Genomic DNA, 16,154 nt, shown 5'->3' with positions numbered 1-16,154 from the left:
TTCACCACACGCCACTTCATCCCAGGCAACACTGGCTGCCCTATAGCTGACCCTCCTGGACCCTCGGGGGAAAAGGACACCCCTCCTGGCCTCCATGGCGTCTAACAGTCTCCCCAGGTCAGCATCCCCGAATCTTAGGGCCGAACTCTTCGACGCCATTGTTGCGAGCTAGCTGGGGTTGGCTGAGCAAATGCAGCCTAAGTGCTGCTCGACTTTGTTAGGGGGAGGCTGGTGGCGCGGTCCCGGAGAATCAGCTGGCGAGCAGGCATTCGGGACGGGAAGCCCATGAGGCCTCATTAAGTGGACCAATTAACGTTGAATTACGATAGCGGCGTCGCTGTGCCGAGCGCCGGGAAGCTCCCGCTCGCTACCACACTTAGGGCACGATTCTTCCAAAAGGTTTCTAAGTGTGGGCTAGACTGGTGAGAAATTCTCCAGGGCCCCAAAAATGACCAAGTGCCATTGAATAGCAGTGGGGAACTCACCGGCAGATCCAGCGGGAGACTGCCTGAAAAACCCGCCACAAATTAACTTAGAATTTTTTCCGGAGAATCGCGGCCATTGTCGTGGGCAGAAAACTGTATATAGTTCAATTGGAAATAGTTCAACAAATCTTTGTTCACTACCGCTGGCTTCCTCAAGTTAATAAACCAACATAAACACCATTGGGAAACATTTGTGCTTACATCAGGATTATATAATTCAGAGCTCTAACTGGATGAGGAAATATAGATAAATTCAGTAATCCATTAAATTCAATTCGTTATGTTGTTTGCTGAGGGACACCTAGAACTGGCCCTGGCAAACATCAATAGTTTGGTCCATTCAAGTCATAAGTATTTTTTGCAAAAATAACCCACATTATCCAGCATTTCACAAACTGAAAAGAATTACATTTATTAAAGCAGACAAACTTCACAACATGCATTATGTATTAGCGTGGAAGATTGGATAGATTATCCACAGCAATATTTATTTCCTGGCACTCAAACACTTAATAAATCCTTACTGTAACAACCAGATGTATAAGACAGTTACAGTGTCACCAACTTTGATAGAAAAGACCAATCTTAATAACAGATTTTATTCACTTATCATTTTTGTTTCAAATTCAAAGACTTGACTATTGTCACAAGCCAACATTTGCAAATGGACAAATAACCTGTATCCAGACCTCATCAGAGACAGCTGAACACGAGAAGGCAACTTGTTATATATGTTTTCTTATTCGGTGTTTTCAGTGCTTAGCTTCCATTTTGCATCTTGGTGCCTGATTGCAAGAGTAACTGTGAGCACATCTTTGATACACTGCATCTGGACCAATGCGATGCCAGTGTCTACAGATTAACTTTATTTTAACATTTTAGAACAAGTTTGTTTAGTTATTCAGATCTGTATGAAGCATTCAACAATGAAAAGAAAAACTCTGCCAGACACCCTTTAAACACAATACATTTTTGTTTTAATAATTACATGGAATTTTAAATCAGCTTTCAAAATAAACTATTCTAACTTTCAATCCAGTCTAAGGCTTCCACAGATATTAATCGTTTTAAATATATAACTGCAACCAATGCTCTAGCATGTAGTAACAAGTGGTTTCCCTGGACTCACTTTATCCTAATTGTTGGTTACATGACATGAGTAACAAAAATATGAATTCAACTGTAAATGCAAATAAATAATCAAACAATACACACTGCCGAAATGTGTAAACAAAACACTGAACCAAATAAATGTTTTAGCCCATTACTGAATCTAAAAACATTCTCGCACTCCCTCTCCCACACAGCATTAATGGCTCCACTCTCAATCCAACCTTCAATATGGAACTGGATCACTTAGATCAATTTAGTCTGTTTTTAAAGAATGATAATTCTAGATGAAGGCTGGAAATTCTGCATGATTGCAGTCCCTAAATATCTTCACCAACTCACTGTACCCACACAAAAGCTCACTTATTTTTAAAATGGTCTTCTTCACTCACCAAGGTGAGGAGCAAAATGCTGTGAATGCAAACATTTTCAATTTCTAACAATGACCACATCTTGTATTTTGAAGTCTAATTCACAATTGCTTTGAGAGGTTGCATCTTGACCTCACTGCAATTTTCCCAGCATTCTGAACTAGAAATGGCTCGATCGGTTTACAAGCTACCTTCAAGGGACCAATTCCAGCTGGAAGGAAGAGACTTCAGCGGTTCGTACTGTTGAGAATTTGAGAGTTTTCAGTTCGTGATAGCTCTGGTCAATTCTGGTATTTCTTACTCTAACATTTAAATCTGTGTGGTTTTGTACCAAAAGTTGCTGTGCTGCACATCACATTAATAATGTTAATGTATTCAACACACAAACTTAACAGATGTAACCTGCAGCTTGGTCACAACACTACTGGTTATGATGAAGCAACTGGATAGATTACATCAATGCAACTGTTGCTTCAGATGTCATTGCTTTCTTCCTTAAAATGCATGTGATTGTAAACTTGGAAGAAGGACTTAAAAACAGAGGGTGGTGGTCTGCCACATGAAAAGGTAAGGAGGAAGAACACTCTTAAGTTAGATATAATGGAGGAATCATATTCAGTGCACCAATCCTCTTTAGGCTGCCTTGCCAGTGCATTACCAGCTCCGACTTCTAAAGACTTTGCTCTCCTAGTATAGAGCTATTTCATTTCCCAACACACACTTGCCTGTCTGAACTAAACTGGCAAATTTGTCACAAATGTGAGTCAGATTTGAGCATGGCCGACTGGAAACTAGACTCAGATTAGCCTATGCTAAATTTACCGTGATCTTGTAAGAGTCTGTTTATTTTCTATCTATCTGAAGAGCACTTAAATTGGCTTTTTTTACATTATGCCTGTCAGATCAATGCACAATAAATGTTTTGTTCTGTATTTTCTCCCAAGGACAAATTTACAGTGTTCTAAACCAATTTTGTTGACAAACCATAAATACAACAGCATTGCGTATCACGATTCATATCAGTGTTGTCCAGAGGCATTTTTGTGTGCCTCTAAAGAGGCCAAAAATTTGAAAATATGCATGTTAAACCCAGTGTCCTAACTTAAATCACATTCAGACACCAATTTTATTCTAAAGTCGAACGCATTTCCTATTGCACCTACTCTGCAACCAGCACCTCAAATACACCGCATTCTCACAAAATGCGAATAAAATTAATTATATAGTAGAAATAAAGTGCTTAAATATTTGTAATTGCAACCAATAAAATATAGAAAAACAAATTAAGTAAAATATATATCGCAGTTTTGGTTAGTAATTAATAAACACGTTGTGGCCTCAGTTAGTATAAAGTTTCTAATTTGCATGTTATTTGTATACTATGAAGCCTGTAGCTTATGCACTGCAAGAGAGATACTTTCAATAAATTACTGATGTGAGAAGTGCACTCAAGAAACAGAGAATCTTGATATCTTGATTATATAATACCATCAGTTTGGCATTTACTTCAGTTTTCTTCAATCTGGAAAAGAAAAGCACAGACAAGCAAACATTAATTCCCAAGTTATGTTTCTTAAAACACTATTTTATTAGCAACTCATGAGATCATGAGTTGCACGGCAGCACGGTAGCATGGTGGTTAGCATAAATGCTTCACAGCTCCAGGGTCCCAGGTTCAGTTCCCAGCTGGGTCACTGTCTGTGCGGAGTCTGCACGTCCTCCCCGTGTGTGCGTGGGTTTCCTCCGGGTGCTCCGGTTTCCTCCCACAGTCCAAAGATGTGCGGGTTAGGTGGATTGGCCATGCTAAATTGCCCATAGTGTCCTAAAAGTAAGGTTTAAGGGGGGAGGGGTTGTTGGGTTACGGGTATAGGGTGGATACGTGGGTTTGAGTAGGGTGATCATTGCTCGGCACAACATCGAGGGCCGAAGGGCCTGTTCTGTGCTGTACTGTTCTATGTTCTATCACATCACTTGCAAGATAATTCTGTGGTAAAGCTTCAGTAACTTATGACATGCACATGGTGTGATCGCATTAGCAAGGTGGGATTTTTTTTGTGAATTGTGAGCAATTTGTTTCCATCCCAAATTGCCTCAAAGGTGGTGAGCACCTTCTTGAACTGTTACAGTCCATGTGGTGCAGGTACAACTGGGAGATGTTTTGACCCAGCGACAGTGAAGGAACAGTATGGGCACAATTTAACTAAATGGGAATAAGGTCCCATAGCGAGCGCATACTGAGCCAAGAAACGCAACACTATTAAACTTCACTCAGGTTAGATAGGAGGCCACACGCAGCCGAGGCAGCACAGAGGCCCGTTTTGTGAACTGAGGAGCTCCGATTGCTGGAGCCCCCGGTGTGACCACCTCCTCCAAGCCACAAATCATTATGAGGGGTCCCCGGGTCCCCTTAACACCCACGCAGCGCACCCCTAGCCTGATCGTCGCATGAAAAATGACAGTTCGGCACCTTGGCAGTGACAAACTGTTAACCTGGCAGTGCCCCTGCCGGCGCCATCTGGGCTTCTATTGGCCATGTTGTATCGCGGTGCGCTACTTTTCAGGCACAGCGTGGCCGTTTGATTCCGCTCTATATTTCCAATTCAGATAGTGTGTGGCTGGTGTCATGGACCAGGGTTTAGAGCACACCAAAGTATATCGTGGAGTTCACCTGACCCACAACTTTGAATAGATTTTGGTTATGGGGAGCACAAGGGCCCACTTTACAGGTGTGATGCAAGAGATCTAAAGTATTTTTAAAGCAAAACAATGTTTATTCTATGAATCCAGTTAACATTTTATAAACCCACAGTAAACATCTTATCTATTACCAACACTGATAACGCCCCAAAAAGATACAGTACTCTGTAGGTAACCCTTAGTAACTTTCCTAACAACATCCATAAGCCAAAACACTTTTTAACAAAGACAGTAGGTATGAATTCTCTACAGAGAACAGTTATCACTTTTAAATTATCAAGTGATCTAAACACCTTGTTTAACATACAGCGAGAGTCCAGTATACATCTGCTTGGTTTGAATGCAGCTCTCCAACTGAAAGCGAAACTAAATCACAGAGCCAAAAAGGGCGACCAGCTCAAAACGAAAGTAAAAAGCAGAATCCAGCTCCACCCACACAATGACATCACTGCAGCCATTTGATAAAACACACTTTTCTTAAAGGGACTCTCACACGACACCTCCCTCAAGAAAAAAAATAAAGCATCAACTTCAAGATGGTTTCATTTTTCACCTTTTCACTTTCCTTTAAGAAATATTGACAGTAAATATGTTTTTTGTACAAAACAAAAGACGCAAACATTTATAATAGCATAGTTCATTATAGTTCTTCCTCCACCGAACCGGCTTCTCTTCATCCCATTCATGACATGGCATCGGTTGTCACGTTTTCTCGTCCTGCCACATGTATTATTTTTAAATGAAATGGCTGTAACAATAAACTCCATCGAAACAGTCTTGCATTGTTATTCTGGAATCGCTCCAAAAACGTTAATGGATTATGATCAGTATATATAATTGTGTCAGACTGATTGCTGTAAGAGATTTGAGAATGTTGTAAAGCCAGCACCAAGCTCAAAGTCTCCTTTTCAATCGGTGCTTATTTAATTTTCCATCTTCAGTTTGGTATTTCTCGGCGTCTTATTGTAAAAGCACCGCACCTACGCCCACATCCCTCGCATCAACAACCACTTTGAATGGTTTTGTATAATTTGGGATGGCCAACACAGGGGCAGTGGTTAACACAGCCTTCAGGTCGTCAAATGCCTGTTGATACTCCGCTGTCCACTGAAATTTGCTATGCCTCTTTAGCAACTCCGTCAGTGGAGCAACCACACTGCTAAAATTCGGCACAAATGTCCAGTAAAATCCACTCATGCCAAGAAATCGCATTATTTCCCTTTGTGACGAGGGTACTGGAAACTCCCCAATAACTTTTGTTTTCACATCCTATGGGACCATTCGACCCTGTCCGATTGTATGGCCAAGGAAAGTGACTTGGGCTTTTCCAAATTCACTTTTGGCTAGGTTTACCACCAAACCCACCTCCTGAAGTCGATCAAATAACTCCATCAGATGATTTAAATGTTCATTCCATGTCTGACTGAAAATTACCAGATCGTCGATGTATACCGCACAATTGGGTAATCCTGAAACAACTTTGTTAGTTAACCGTTGAAATGTGGCTGGGGCGTTTTTCATGCCAAATGGCATAACTTTGAATTAGTATATACCATCTGGAGTCACAAAAGCTGAAATCTCCTTCGCCCTTTCGGATAAAGGTACCTGCCAGTACCCTTCAAGTAAATCCAGTTTGGAAATAAAAGCTGATTGTCCCACCTTCTCAATGCAATCCTCCAAACGTGGAATAGGATAAGAGTCCATTCTTGTAACTGCATAAACCTTTTTATAGTCCACACACAACCGTTGGGTACCGTCCGGTTCTGGTATCATCACTATGGGTGAGCTCCATTGGCTGCAACCCACTTCAATTATGCCATTTTTAAGATTAATTTTTTTTTTTTAAATCCATTACTTTATCAGAGTTATAAAGCCCAGAGCTCAGAGTATGGACAGGGGCGAACCCCTAATCCAGCTCCTTGCCAGCTCCAAAATCCAAATCAAATTGAATCCAATTCATGGTCTCCACAAGAGAGACATACCCGATCCAGGCATTACACCTGATACCAGATCCAGGCATTACACCTGATTCCACGCTCATCTTAGCCAAAAGGCCAAGAAGCGAACAATTATGCCATTTTTAAGCAAACATTCAATTTCCTTGTTAATCTGTGCCAATTTTAAAGGATGAAGTCTACATGGATGTTGTTTAATTGGAACAGCATTTCCCACATCTACATCATGCATAGCCATTTTAGTACTTCCCAATTTATCTCCACAAACTTGCCCATGTGATATCAATAACTCTTTCAGGTCAGTTCGTTTTTTTCTCTGGAAAGTAACAATTTATCCCAATTTTTAAGAACATCCTCATTTTCCAATTTAATTTGAGGGATGTCAAATTCAAAGTCATCTGGACTTGGTTGGTCACTGAGTTAGAATCATTAAAACCTCCTCCTTTTATACTTAAAAGTACCTTTTAAGCATATTCACATGACATATTCAAGTGATAGGGAAACCTCAAGCAATGCTTCTATTTGGCGTTCTTGCCAGATAATTCACCTCACGTAATTTGATCAGGTCCATAAAACCTTGCTTTTTAAAGGTTCACCTACCACTGGTAACAATACTAAAATTTTATCTGCACTGGTAAAACTACGAACATTTGCTTTTTGCCCGCTACCCGTTTCATCACATGTTGTGCAACCGTTAAATATTGTCTAGCCAATTCCCCTGCTGTATTTAATCATTCCCTAAAATTTGACACGTAATCCAATAATCTAAGTTCCGACTGCTCACTCACCAATTTTTCCGTAATCAATTTAAGTGGTCCTCTTACCTCATGACCAAAAATTAATTCAAAAGGACTGAATTTGGTTGACTCAGTGGGTGCATCCCTAATTGCAAACAGTACAAATGGAATTCCTTTATCCCAATCCTCTGGATAATCTTGACAATAAGCCCTCACCATTGTCTTTAATGTCTGATGCCACCTTTCTAATGCTCCCTGCGATTCTGGATGGTACGCAGTTGATTTAAATTGTTTTATTTCTAAGCTATCCTTTGAATAACCTGGAGGTAAAATTTGATCCTTGATCCGATTGTATTTCTTTGGATAGTCCATATCTAGTAAAGGATTTAAGTAACTCCTCCACAATCTTTCTAGCTGTAATATTGTGTACTAGAATGGCCTCTGGAAACTTAGTAGACATGCCCATTATAGTCAAAATATATTGATTCCCACTTTTTGTTTTAGGAAGCAGTCCTACGCAATCAATTAAGACACTTTTAAAAGGTTCCTCAAATGCTGGAATGGGTATTAAGGGCGCTGGTTTTATCATTGCTTGAGGTTTCCCTATCACTTGACATGTGTGACATGATCGACAAAATGTAACTACATCTTTATGTAGTCCAGGCCAATAAAAATGTTTTTGTGTTTTAGGTTGAGTTTTCCTTACACCCAAATGACCTCCCACTGGTACCTCAAATGCTACTCGTAACACCTCCTTTCTATGCCCCTCCGACAATACCACTTGATGAACTCCTGCCCACATTTCATCTGCCTGCATGTGTGAAGGTCTCCATTTTCTCATCAAGACATCACTTTTACGGTCATACCATTCTGGTATATACTCAGATTCCTCCTGTGTGTGTGCTTTCTGATATACAGAAATAAAAAGGGTGTCTTTCTGTTGTAACTCCGCCAATTTCCCTGAACTAAAATATCCGCCTCATCTTCCATCTGTTCTTGCTCTTTTCAACCATCTGATCAAAAATCGTTATAATTAGAATCATAGAATCCACAGTGCATGAACCTGATAATTGAACTTCAACTTCACCGTCACTATTTGATTTCTCCTCTTGACTTAACCTGTGACTTTGCGATCTCGTTACTACACAATCCGGAAAAATCCCAGGATATTCGTCTTTCAACACTCCAGTTGTCTGATTTTCCACTGGTTTATCAACCACAGTCGACATCACTCCCACCTGCGATCCAGCTATATCATTACCCAAGATAAACTGTATTCCTGGACAAGGTAGTTTCTCTATTACTCCTTCTACCACTTCACCACTCTTCATTAGACTTTCAAACATTACCTTATATAATGGAACACGACTCTTCTCACCCTGAATTCCACATATTACCACCTTTTCTGGCAATATTCCTCCCAAACTACAGAATTCCTTATCTCTTACCATCAAAGATTGACTAGCTCCTGTATCTCTTAAAATTGTGACTTCTTTACCTGCTTCTCCTGGTACACATGAGTAAACTTTACCCACACAAGTAAATTCTTTAAAGATATCTGCCACCTTCTTATCAATTACCTCTTGATCAGGCTGTACAATCTTTTGCACCTCCTTCGCTTCACTTGGGCTTTCCTTTGCCACTTTAAGAAACCCCATTCTCTTATCCTGTTTTACTACATCAGCCTTCCCAGTGCTTTTCTTCAACCACCAATACTGTGACTTTACATGGCCTAGTTTATTATAGTGATCTTGGTAATTGGGTAGTGTGGTAATTGTGGTGATATAACCACTGTAGTGATGTGTACTTGCAGTAGGGGGATGTATGCCTGTACCTGTAATACAGGTTCCTCCGATAAGCCCCTGCCGGCTAGCTCTGCCCACAGGGAGCTTGTGTATAAATATGAGTGTGAGTCACTCAGACCCTAGTCTACAGTTGCAGATGGAGGAATAGCATCGCACAGCAATAAAGCCTCTATTGTACTACTCTCTCGTCTTTGAGTATAATTGTTAGTGCTACAATTTATTGCTGTGTGATTTTCCGTTCACCATGGATATCAGAATCAAGCCAGACTGTCTGCAGCTGGATCCGCAGTCGCCTCACGTCAGAAAAGACTTCGTTCACTGGCTGGCAGTCTTCGAGGCCTACATCTCTTCAGCGGACCCTCCCCCGACGGAGGCTCAGAAAAAGCAACTCCTGTACTCCAGACTTAGCTCCAGTGTCTTTCCGCTAATTCGAGATGCGACTGACTACACCACAGCTATGGAACTGCTCAAGGAGAACTATGCACAGTCGGCGAACACCCTGTTTGCGAGGCATCAACTCTCTACTCGCGTCCAGCATCCGGGTGAGTCGATTGAGGACTTCTGGAGGGCCCTTATACCTCTGGTACGAGACTGCGACTGCCGGGCCCTCACAGCCACGGAACACTCTGACTTACTCATGCGCGATGCCTTTGTTACAGGCATTGCATCGGACACCATCTGGCAACGAGTGCTGGAAGGGGCCGCCCCCGACATCGCGGCCGCAAAGGCCCTGGCGTTTTCCATGACGGCCGCCTTTCGTAGTGCGCGATCTTACTCCACTAGCCACTCGGCCCACTCGTCCTACCCCTCGTGGACCCTGCAAATGGCCCCCCAGGCCCACCCGTCCTACCCCTCGTGGACCCCGTAAACGGACCCCCCAGCAGCCGCCCCCGTGCACTACGCCTGCGCTGCTCGCCGCATCGTGCTCCCTGGGGGTCCCCACTGTTACTTCTGCGGTCAGCAGAAGCACCCCCGCCAGCGCTGCCCGGCCCGCACCGCGACCTGCAAAGCTTGTGGCAAGAAGGGCCACTTTGCAGCGGTGTCAGTGCCTGATGGTTGCCGCTATCGCGCCCCCGGTCCCCTCGCCTTAGCCGCTCGCTCAATGGGCCCCGCCGTCCGCTTCCCCTGACCCCACGTGCGATCAGTGGGCGCCGCCATCTTTCGCCACCCCCGCCACGTGCGCTCCATGGGCGCCGCCATCTTCATCCACCACCGCCATGTGCGTTCCATGGGCACCGCCATTTTGTCCCGACCCCACAATGGGCGCCGCCATTTTACCCACAGGTACTCCAGACGCCGCCATTTTGTCTTCCCCGGGACGGGGGCATGGGACACGGGTCGCTACCGCTCCTCACCGGACTCATCTGACTCGACCGCCGATCGCCTGCTACTCGCCTCCGTTATGCTCGACCAGTTGCGTCCTCGCAACCTGGCACCCTCTTCCACATCGGTGCTGGTCAACGGCCACGTGACCTCCTGCCTCATCGACTCCGGGAGCACCGAGAGCTTCGTCCACCCGGACACGGTAAGGCGCTATTCCCTTGCGGTCCATCCCGCCAACCGGCAGATCTCTCTCGCCTCCGGGTCCCACTCTGTCCCGATCCGGGGTTTCTGCCTGGTTAAACTCACTGTACAGGGCGTGGAATTCGACCGTTTCCGTCTGTACATTCTCCCCAACCTCCGCGCGTCACTCTTACTAGGCCTGGATTTCCAGTGCAATCTCCAGAGCCTCACCCTCAAATTCGGCGGACCCCTACCTCCCCTCACCCCTCGCGACCCTCAAGGTCGAGCCCCCTCACTCTTTGCCAATCTGACCGCAGACTGCAAGCCCGTCGCCACCAGGAGCAGACGGTACAGCACCCAGGACAAGGCCTTCATCAGGTCTGAAGTCCAGCGGCTGCTTCGGGAGGGTATCATCGTGGCCAGCAACAGCCCTTGGAGAGCCCAGGTGGTAGTGGTTAAGACCGGGGAGAAGCAATGGATGGTCGTGGACTACAGCCAGACCATCAACCGGTACACGCAGCTCGACGCGTACCCCCTCCCCCACATTTCTGATATGGTCAATCAGATTTCACAGTACCGGGTCTTACATAAGAACATAAGAACTAGGAGCAGGAGTAGGCCATCTGGCCCCTCGAGCCTGCTCCGCCATTCAATGAGATCATGGCTGATCTTTTGTGGACTCAGCTCCACTTTCCGGCCCGAACACCATAACCCTTAATCCCTTTATTCTTCAAAAAACTATCTATCTTTACCTTAAAAACATGTAATGAAGGAGCCTCAACTGCTTCACTGGGCAAGGAATTCCATAGATTCACAACCCTTTGGGTGAAGAAGTTCCTCCTAAACTCAGTCCTAAATCTACTTCCCCTTATTTTGAGGCTATGCCCCCTAGTTCTGCTGTCACCCGCCAGTGGAAACAACCTGCCCGCATCTATCCTATCTATTCCCTTCATAATTTTAAATGTTTCTATAAGATCCCCCCTCATCCTTCTAAATTCCAACGAGTACAGTCCCAGTCTACTCAACCTCTCCTCATAATCCAACCCCTTCAGCTCTGGGATTAACCTAGTGAATCTCCTCTGCACACCCTCCAGCGCCAGTACGTCCTTTCTCAAGTAAGGAGACCAAAACTGAACACAATTCTCAAGGTGTGGCCGCACTAACACCTTATACAATTGCAACATAACCTCCCTAGTCTTAAACTCCATCCCTCTAGCAATGAAGGACAAAATTCCATTTGCCTTCTTAATCACCTGTTGCACTTGCAAACCAACCTTCTGTGACTCATGCACTAGCACACCCAAGTCTCTCTGAACAGCGGCATGCTTTAATATTTTATCGTTTAAATAATAATCCTGTTTGCTGTTATTCCTACCAAAATGGATAACCTCACATTTGTCAACATTGTATTCCATCTGCCAGACCCGAGCCCATTCACTTAACCTATCCAAATCCCTCTGCAGACTTCCAGTATCCTCTGCACTTTTCGCTTTACCACTTATCTTAGTGTCATCTGCAAACTTGGACACATTGCCCTTGGTCCCCAACTCCAAATCATCAATGTAAATTGTGAACAATTGTGGGCCCAACACGGATCCCTGAGGGACACCACTAGCTACTGATTGCCAACCAGAGAAACACCCATTTATCCCAACTCTTTGCTTTCTATTAATTAACCAATCCTCTATCCATGCTACTACTTTACCCTTAATGCCATGCATCTTTATCTTATGCAGCAACCTTTTGTGTGGCACCTTGTCAAAGGCTTTCTGGAAATCCAGATATACCACATCCATCGGTTCCCCGTTATCTACTGCACTGGTAATGTCCTCAAAAAATTCCACTAAATTAGTTAGGCATGACCTGCCTTTTACGAACCCATGCTGCGTCTGCCCAATGGGACAATTTCTATCCAGATGCCTCGCAACTTCTTCCTTGATGATAGATTCCAGCATCTTCCCTATTACCGAAGTTAAACTCACTGGCCTTCGGTAATAGGGAAGATGCTGGAATCTATCATCAAGGAAGAAATTGCGAGGCATCTGGATAGTCTTCTCTACTATTGACCTGAAATCCGCCTACCACCAGCTCCCCATCCGTAAATCGGACCGTCCCCACACTGCCTTCAAGGCAGACGGTCGTCTGTACCAATTTCTTAGGGTTCCATTCGGCGTCACGAATGGGGTCTCGGTATTTCAACGAGAAATGGGCTGAATGGGTTGACCGCTAAGGACTGCAGGCCACCTTCCCGTACCTCGGCAATGTCACCATCTGCGGCCATGACCAGCAGGACCATGACGCCAACCTTTCTAAATTCCTCCACAACGCATCGCTCCTTAATCTCACGTACAACAAGGAGAAGTGCGTGTTCCGCACAGACCGCTTAGCCATCCTCGGCTACGTAGTCGAAAACGGACTACTGGGGCCCGACCCCGAACGCATGTGCCCCTCATGGAGCTTCCACTCCTCCACTGCCCCAAGGCCCTCAAACGCTGCCTTGGGTTCTTTTCTTATTACGGCCAGTGGGTCCCACAATACACACACAAGGCCCGCCCACTTATACAGTCCAAACATTTTACCCTCTCGGCCGAGGCACAACAGGCCTTCGCCCGTATTACAGCAGACATAGCCAGGGCCAGGATGCACGCAGTAGACGAGACACTGTCTTTCCAAGTAGAAAGCGATGCTTCAGATGTCACACTTGCCGCCACGCTGAATCAGGCAGGCAGACCCATGGCATTCTTTTCACGCACCCTCCACACCTCCAAAATTCGGCATTCCTCTGTTGAAATAGGCCCAGGCAATCGTTCAAGCGGTGCGGCACTGGAGGCATTACCTGGCCGGCAGGAGATCCACTCTCCTCACTGACCAACGGTCGGTAGCCTTCATGTTCAACAACACGCAGCGGGGCAAGATCAAGAATGACAAAATCTTGCAGTGGAGAATCGAGCTCTCCACCTTTAACTACGAGATCTTGTATCGCCCCGGCAAGCTCAACAAGCCCCCAGACGCCCTCTCCCGAGGTAGATGTGCCAGCGCACAAGTGAACCAGCTCTGTGCCTTGCACGAGAGCCTTTGTCATCCGGGGGTCACTCGCTTGTACCATCTAATCAAAGCCCGCAATCTGCCCTACTCCGTCGATGAAGTATGGACAGTCACCAGAGACTGCCAGATCTGTGCCGAGTGCAAGCCGCACTTCTACTGGCCAGATCGCGCGCGCCTGGTGAAAGCGTCCCGCCCCTTTGAACGCCTCAGCGTGGACTTCAAAGGGCCCCTCCCCTCCACCGACCGCAACACCTACATCCTTAGTGTGGTCGATGAATTTTCTAGGTTCCCCTTCGCCATCCCATGCCCGGATATGACGTCTGCCACCGTCATCAAGGCCCTGGATTCCATTTTCGCCCTGCTCGGTTTCCCCGACTACATCCACAGTGACAGGGGATCCTCGTTCATGAAATGAAATGAAATGAAAATCGCTTATTGTCACGAGTTGGTTTCAATGAAGTTACTGTGAGAAGCCCCTAGTCGCCACATTCGGGCGCCTGTTCGGGGAGACTGTTACGGGAATCGAACCGTGCTGCTGGCCTGCCTAGGTCTGCTTTCAAAGCCAGCGATTTAGCCCAGTGTGCTAAACAGCCCGCTCATGAGCGATGAGCTGCGTCATTTCCTGCTCAGCAGAGGTATCGCCTCCAGCAGGACGACCAGCTACAAACCCCGGGGAAACGGGCAGGTAGAGAGGGAGAACGGGACGGTTTGGAGGGCCGTCCAGCTGGCACTACGGTCCAGGAGCCTCCCAGCCGCTCGCTGGCAGCAGGTCCTCCCTGACGCGCTCCATTCCATTCGGTCGCTACTGTGCACCGCAACTAACAGCACACCCCATGAACGTGTTTTTGCATCTACATCCGGGGTGTCGCTCCCGACGTGGCTCACGACTCCGGGCCCAGTCCTTCTCCGTAGGCATGTCCGGTACCACAAGGCGGAACCCCTGGTGGCAAAGTACGCCATCTCCACGCCAACCCTCAGTATGCCTATGTGGAGTTCCCCGACGGCCGCCAAGACACAGTCTCACTCCGGGACCTGGCTCCCTCAGGTGCCGATCCCATGCCCACGCCCCATTTTCCCCCCGCGCCGCCTCCTTTTCCCCGGCGCCCCCCTATTCGTCCCCACCAGGTCCATCCCTCGTCCCCCTGCCCACACTGGAGGACACGGAAGATTTTGGCTTGCTCTCGGAGTCATCCCGCCAGCAGCCAGCACCAACTCCGCCAGCACCTGCACCGACGTCGCCACCACAGCTACGCCGATCACAGTGGAACATTCGACCGCCAGTTCGGCTCAACGTGTGACCTGCTGACCGGATGGACTCTTGGTTTTCTTTGTTTGGACCCTCTTGTAAATAGCTCATCCTTTGTTTTATAGTTGCACGTCACCCCCGCCGGACTCAATTTTTTTTAACGGGGGTGAATGTGGTGATATAACCACTGTAGTGATGTGTACTTGTAGTAGGGGGATGTATGCCTGTACCTGTAATACAGGTTCCTCCGGTAAGCCCCTGCCGGCTAGCTCCGCCCACAGGGAGCTTGTGTATAAATATGCGTGTGAGTCACTCAGACCCTAGTCTACAGTTGCAGATGGAGGAATAGCATCGCACAGCAATAAAGCCTCTATTGTACTCTCTCTCGTCTTTGAGTATAATTGTTAGCGCTACAGTAATTAAAGAGGTAAGTGGTGAATTCAAATCTTCACAACTGTTTTTCAGTTAATAGGTCAGTGTCTAGCTCAGTGTCTGATTGGCTGAGGCTGCCCCCACTCTAATTGCTGAGAGTCAGTTATCTGTCAGTCACCAGAGGCCTGTTGAGTGGCACAAGGATGTCAGTAAACTTTGTGCAGGTGAAGGAGACACAGCCAGAGTGGCAATTGGAACGTGGTAATTTGGGCAGTGTGGTAATTCAGAGTGGAAGGAGGTGCTGTTTCCCTTTTTGTTCTGTTTCTTTTGTTTGGCTTTGTAACTGGTAATCAGCAGGGAGCAATCCAGACTGCATTCTGGGAAGCAGGGATAAAACCAGGGAGCACCCTGGGAAGGTAGGTGATATAACATCTTTCCTGATAGGGAATTTGCACGAAATTTAAAAAAGTAACATTGTTAAACGAATTAAACATAATAAATTAATTACTTCATCATAATTTAGAGGGGTATCTAAGCCAGAGATCGGAGCGTACTGTATTCAGCGTTTACATTTATAGTAGAAATCTAGTGCGAGGTAACATAGTTAGCAACAGTAAATTTTTAAAAACATTTATTTTTAAATTTAATTTACTAATTAATTAACGCAATGTCAATTAGAGGAGTGCAGTGCTCTGACTGTGAGATGTGGCAGGTCCGGGAGGCTTCCAGTGTCCTGGATGGCTCCATCTGCAGAAAGTGTACCCAACTGCATGGTTGGGTACACTTGGAGCAGCAGTTGGATGCACTTAGGAGCATGCACGTGGCGGA

At 45.9% G+C, this 16,154-nt stretch overlaps 1 protein-coding gene across 9 annotated transcripts in view; it reads right to left on the bottom strand.

Annotated features, from left to right (window-relative positions):
• Positions 1-1,439: 1,439 nt before the first annotated feature.
• The window catches only part of LOC119955765 (coiled-coil domain-containing protein 9B-like), a 402,308-nt gene continuing 387,593 nt past the window's right edge, over positions 1,440-16,154 (bottom strand). For all 9 annotated transcript variants that reach the window (XM_038782328.1, XM_038782341.1, XM_038782317.1 and 6 more), the window contains one exon: positions 1,440-3,488. In XM_038782328.1, coding sequence (XP_038638256.1) covers positions 3,474-3,488 — 15 coding nt within the window. In that variant the 3' untranslated portion in view covers positions 1,440-3,473. The remainder of the gene's footprint in view (positions 3,489-16,154) is intronic.

The sequence above is a fragment of the Scyliorhinus canicula genome, chromosome 2 (genome assembly GCF_902713615.1).
Source record: "Scyliorhinus canicula chromosome 2, sScyCan1.1, whole genome shotgun sequence".
Taxonomy (NCBI): Eukaryota; Metazoa; Chordata; class Chondrichthyes; order Carcharhiniformes; family Scyliorhinidae; genus Scyliorhinus; species Scyliorhinus canicula.
This window is presented reverse-complemented; position numbering and strand designations above follow the sequence as displayed.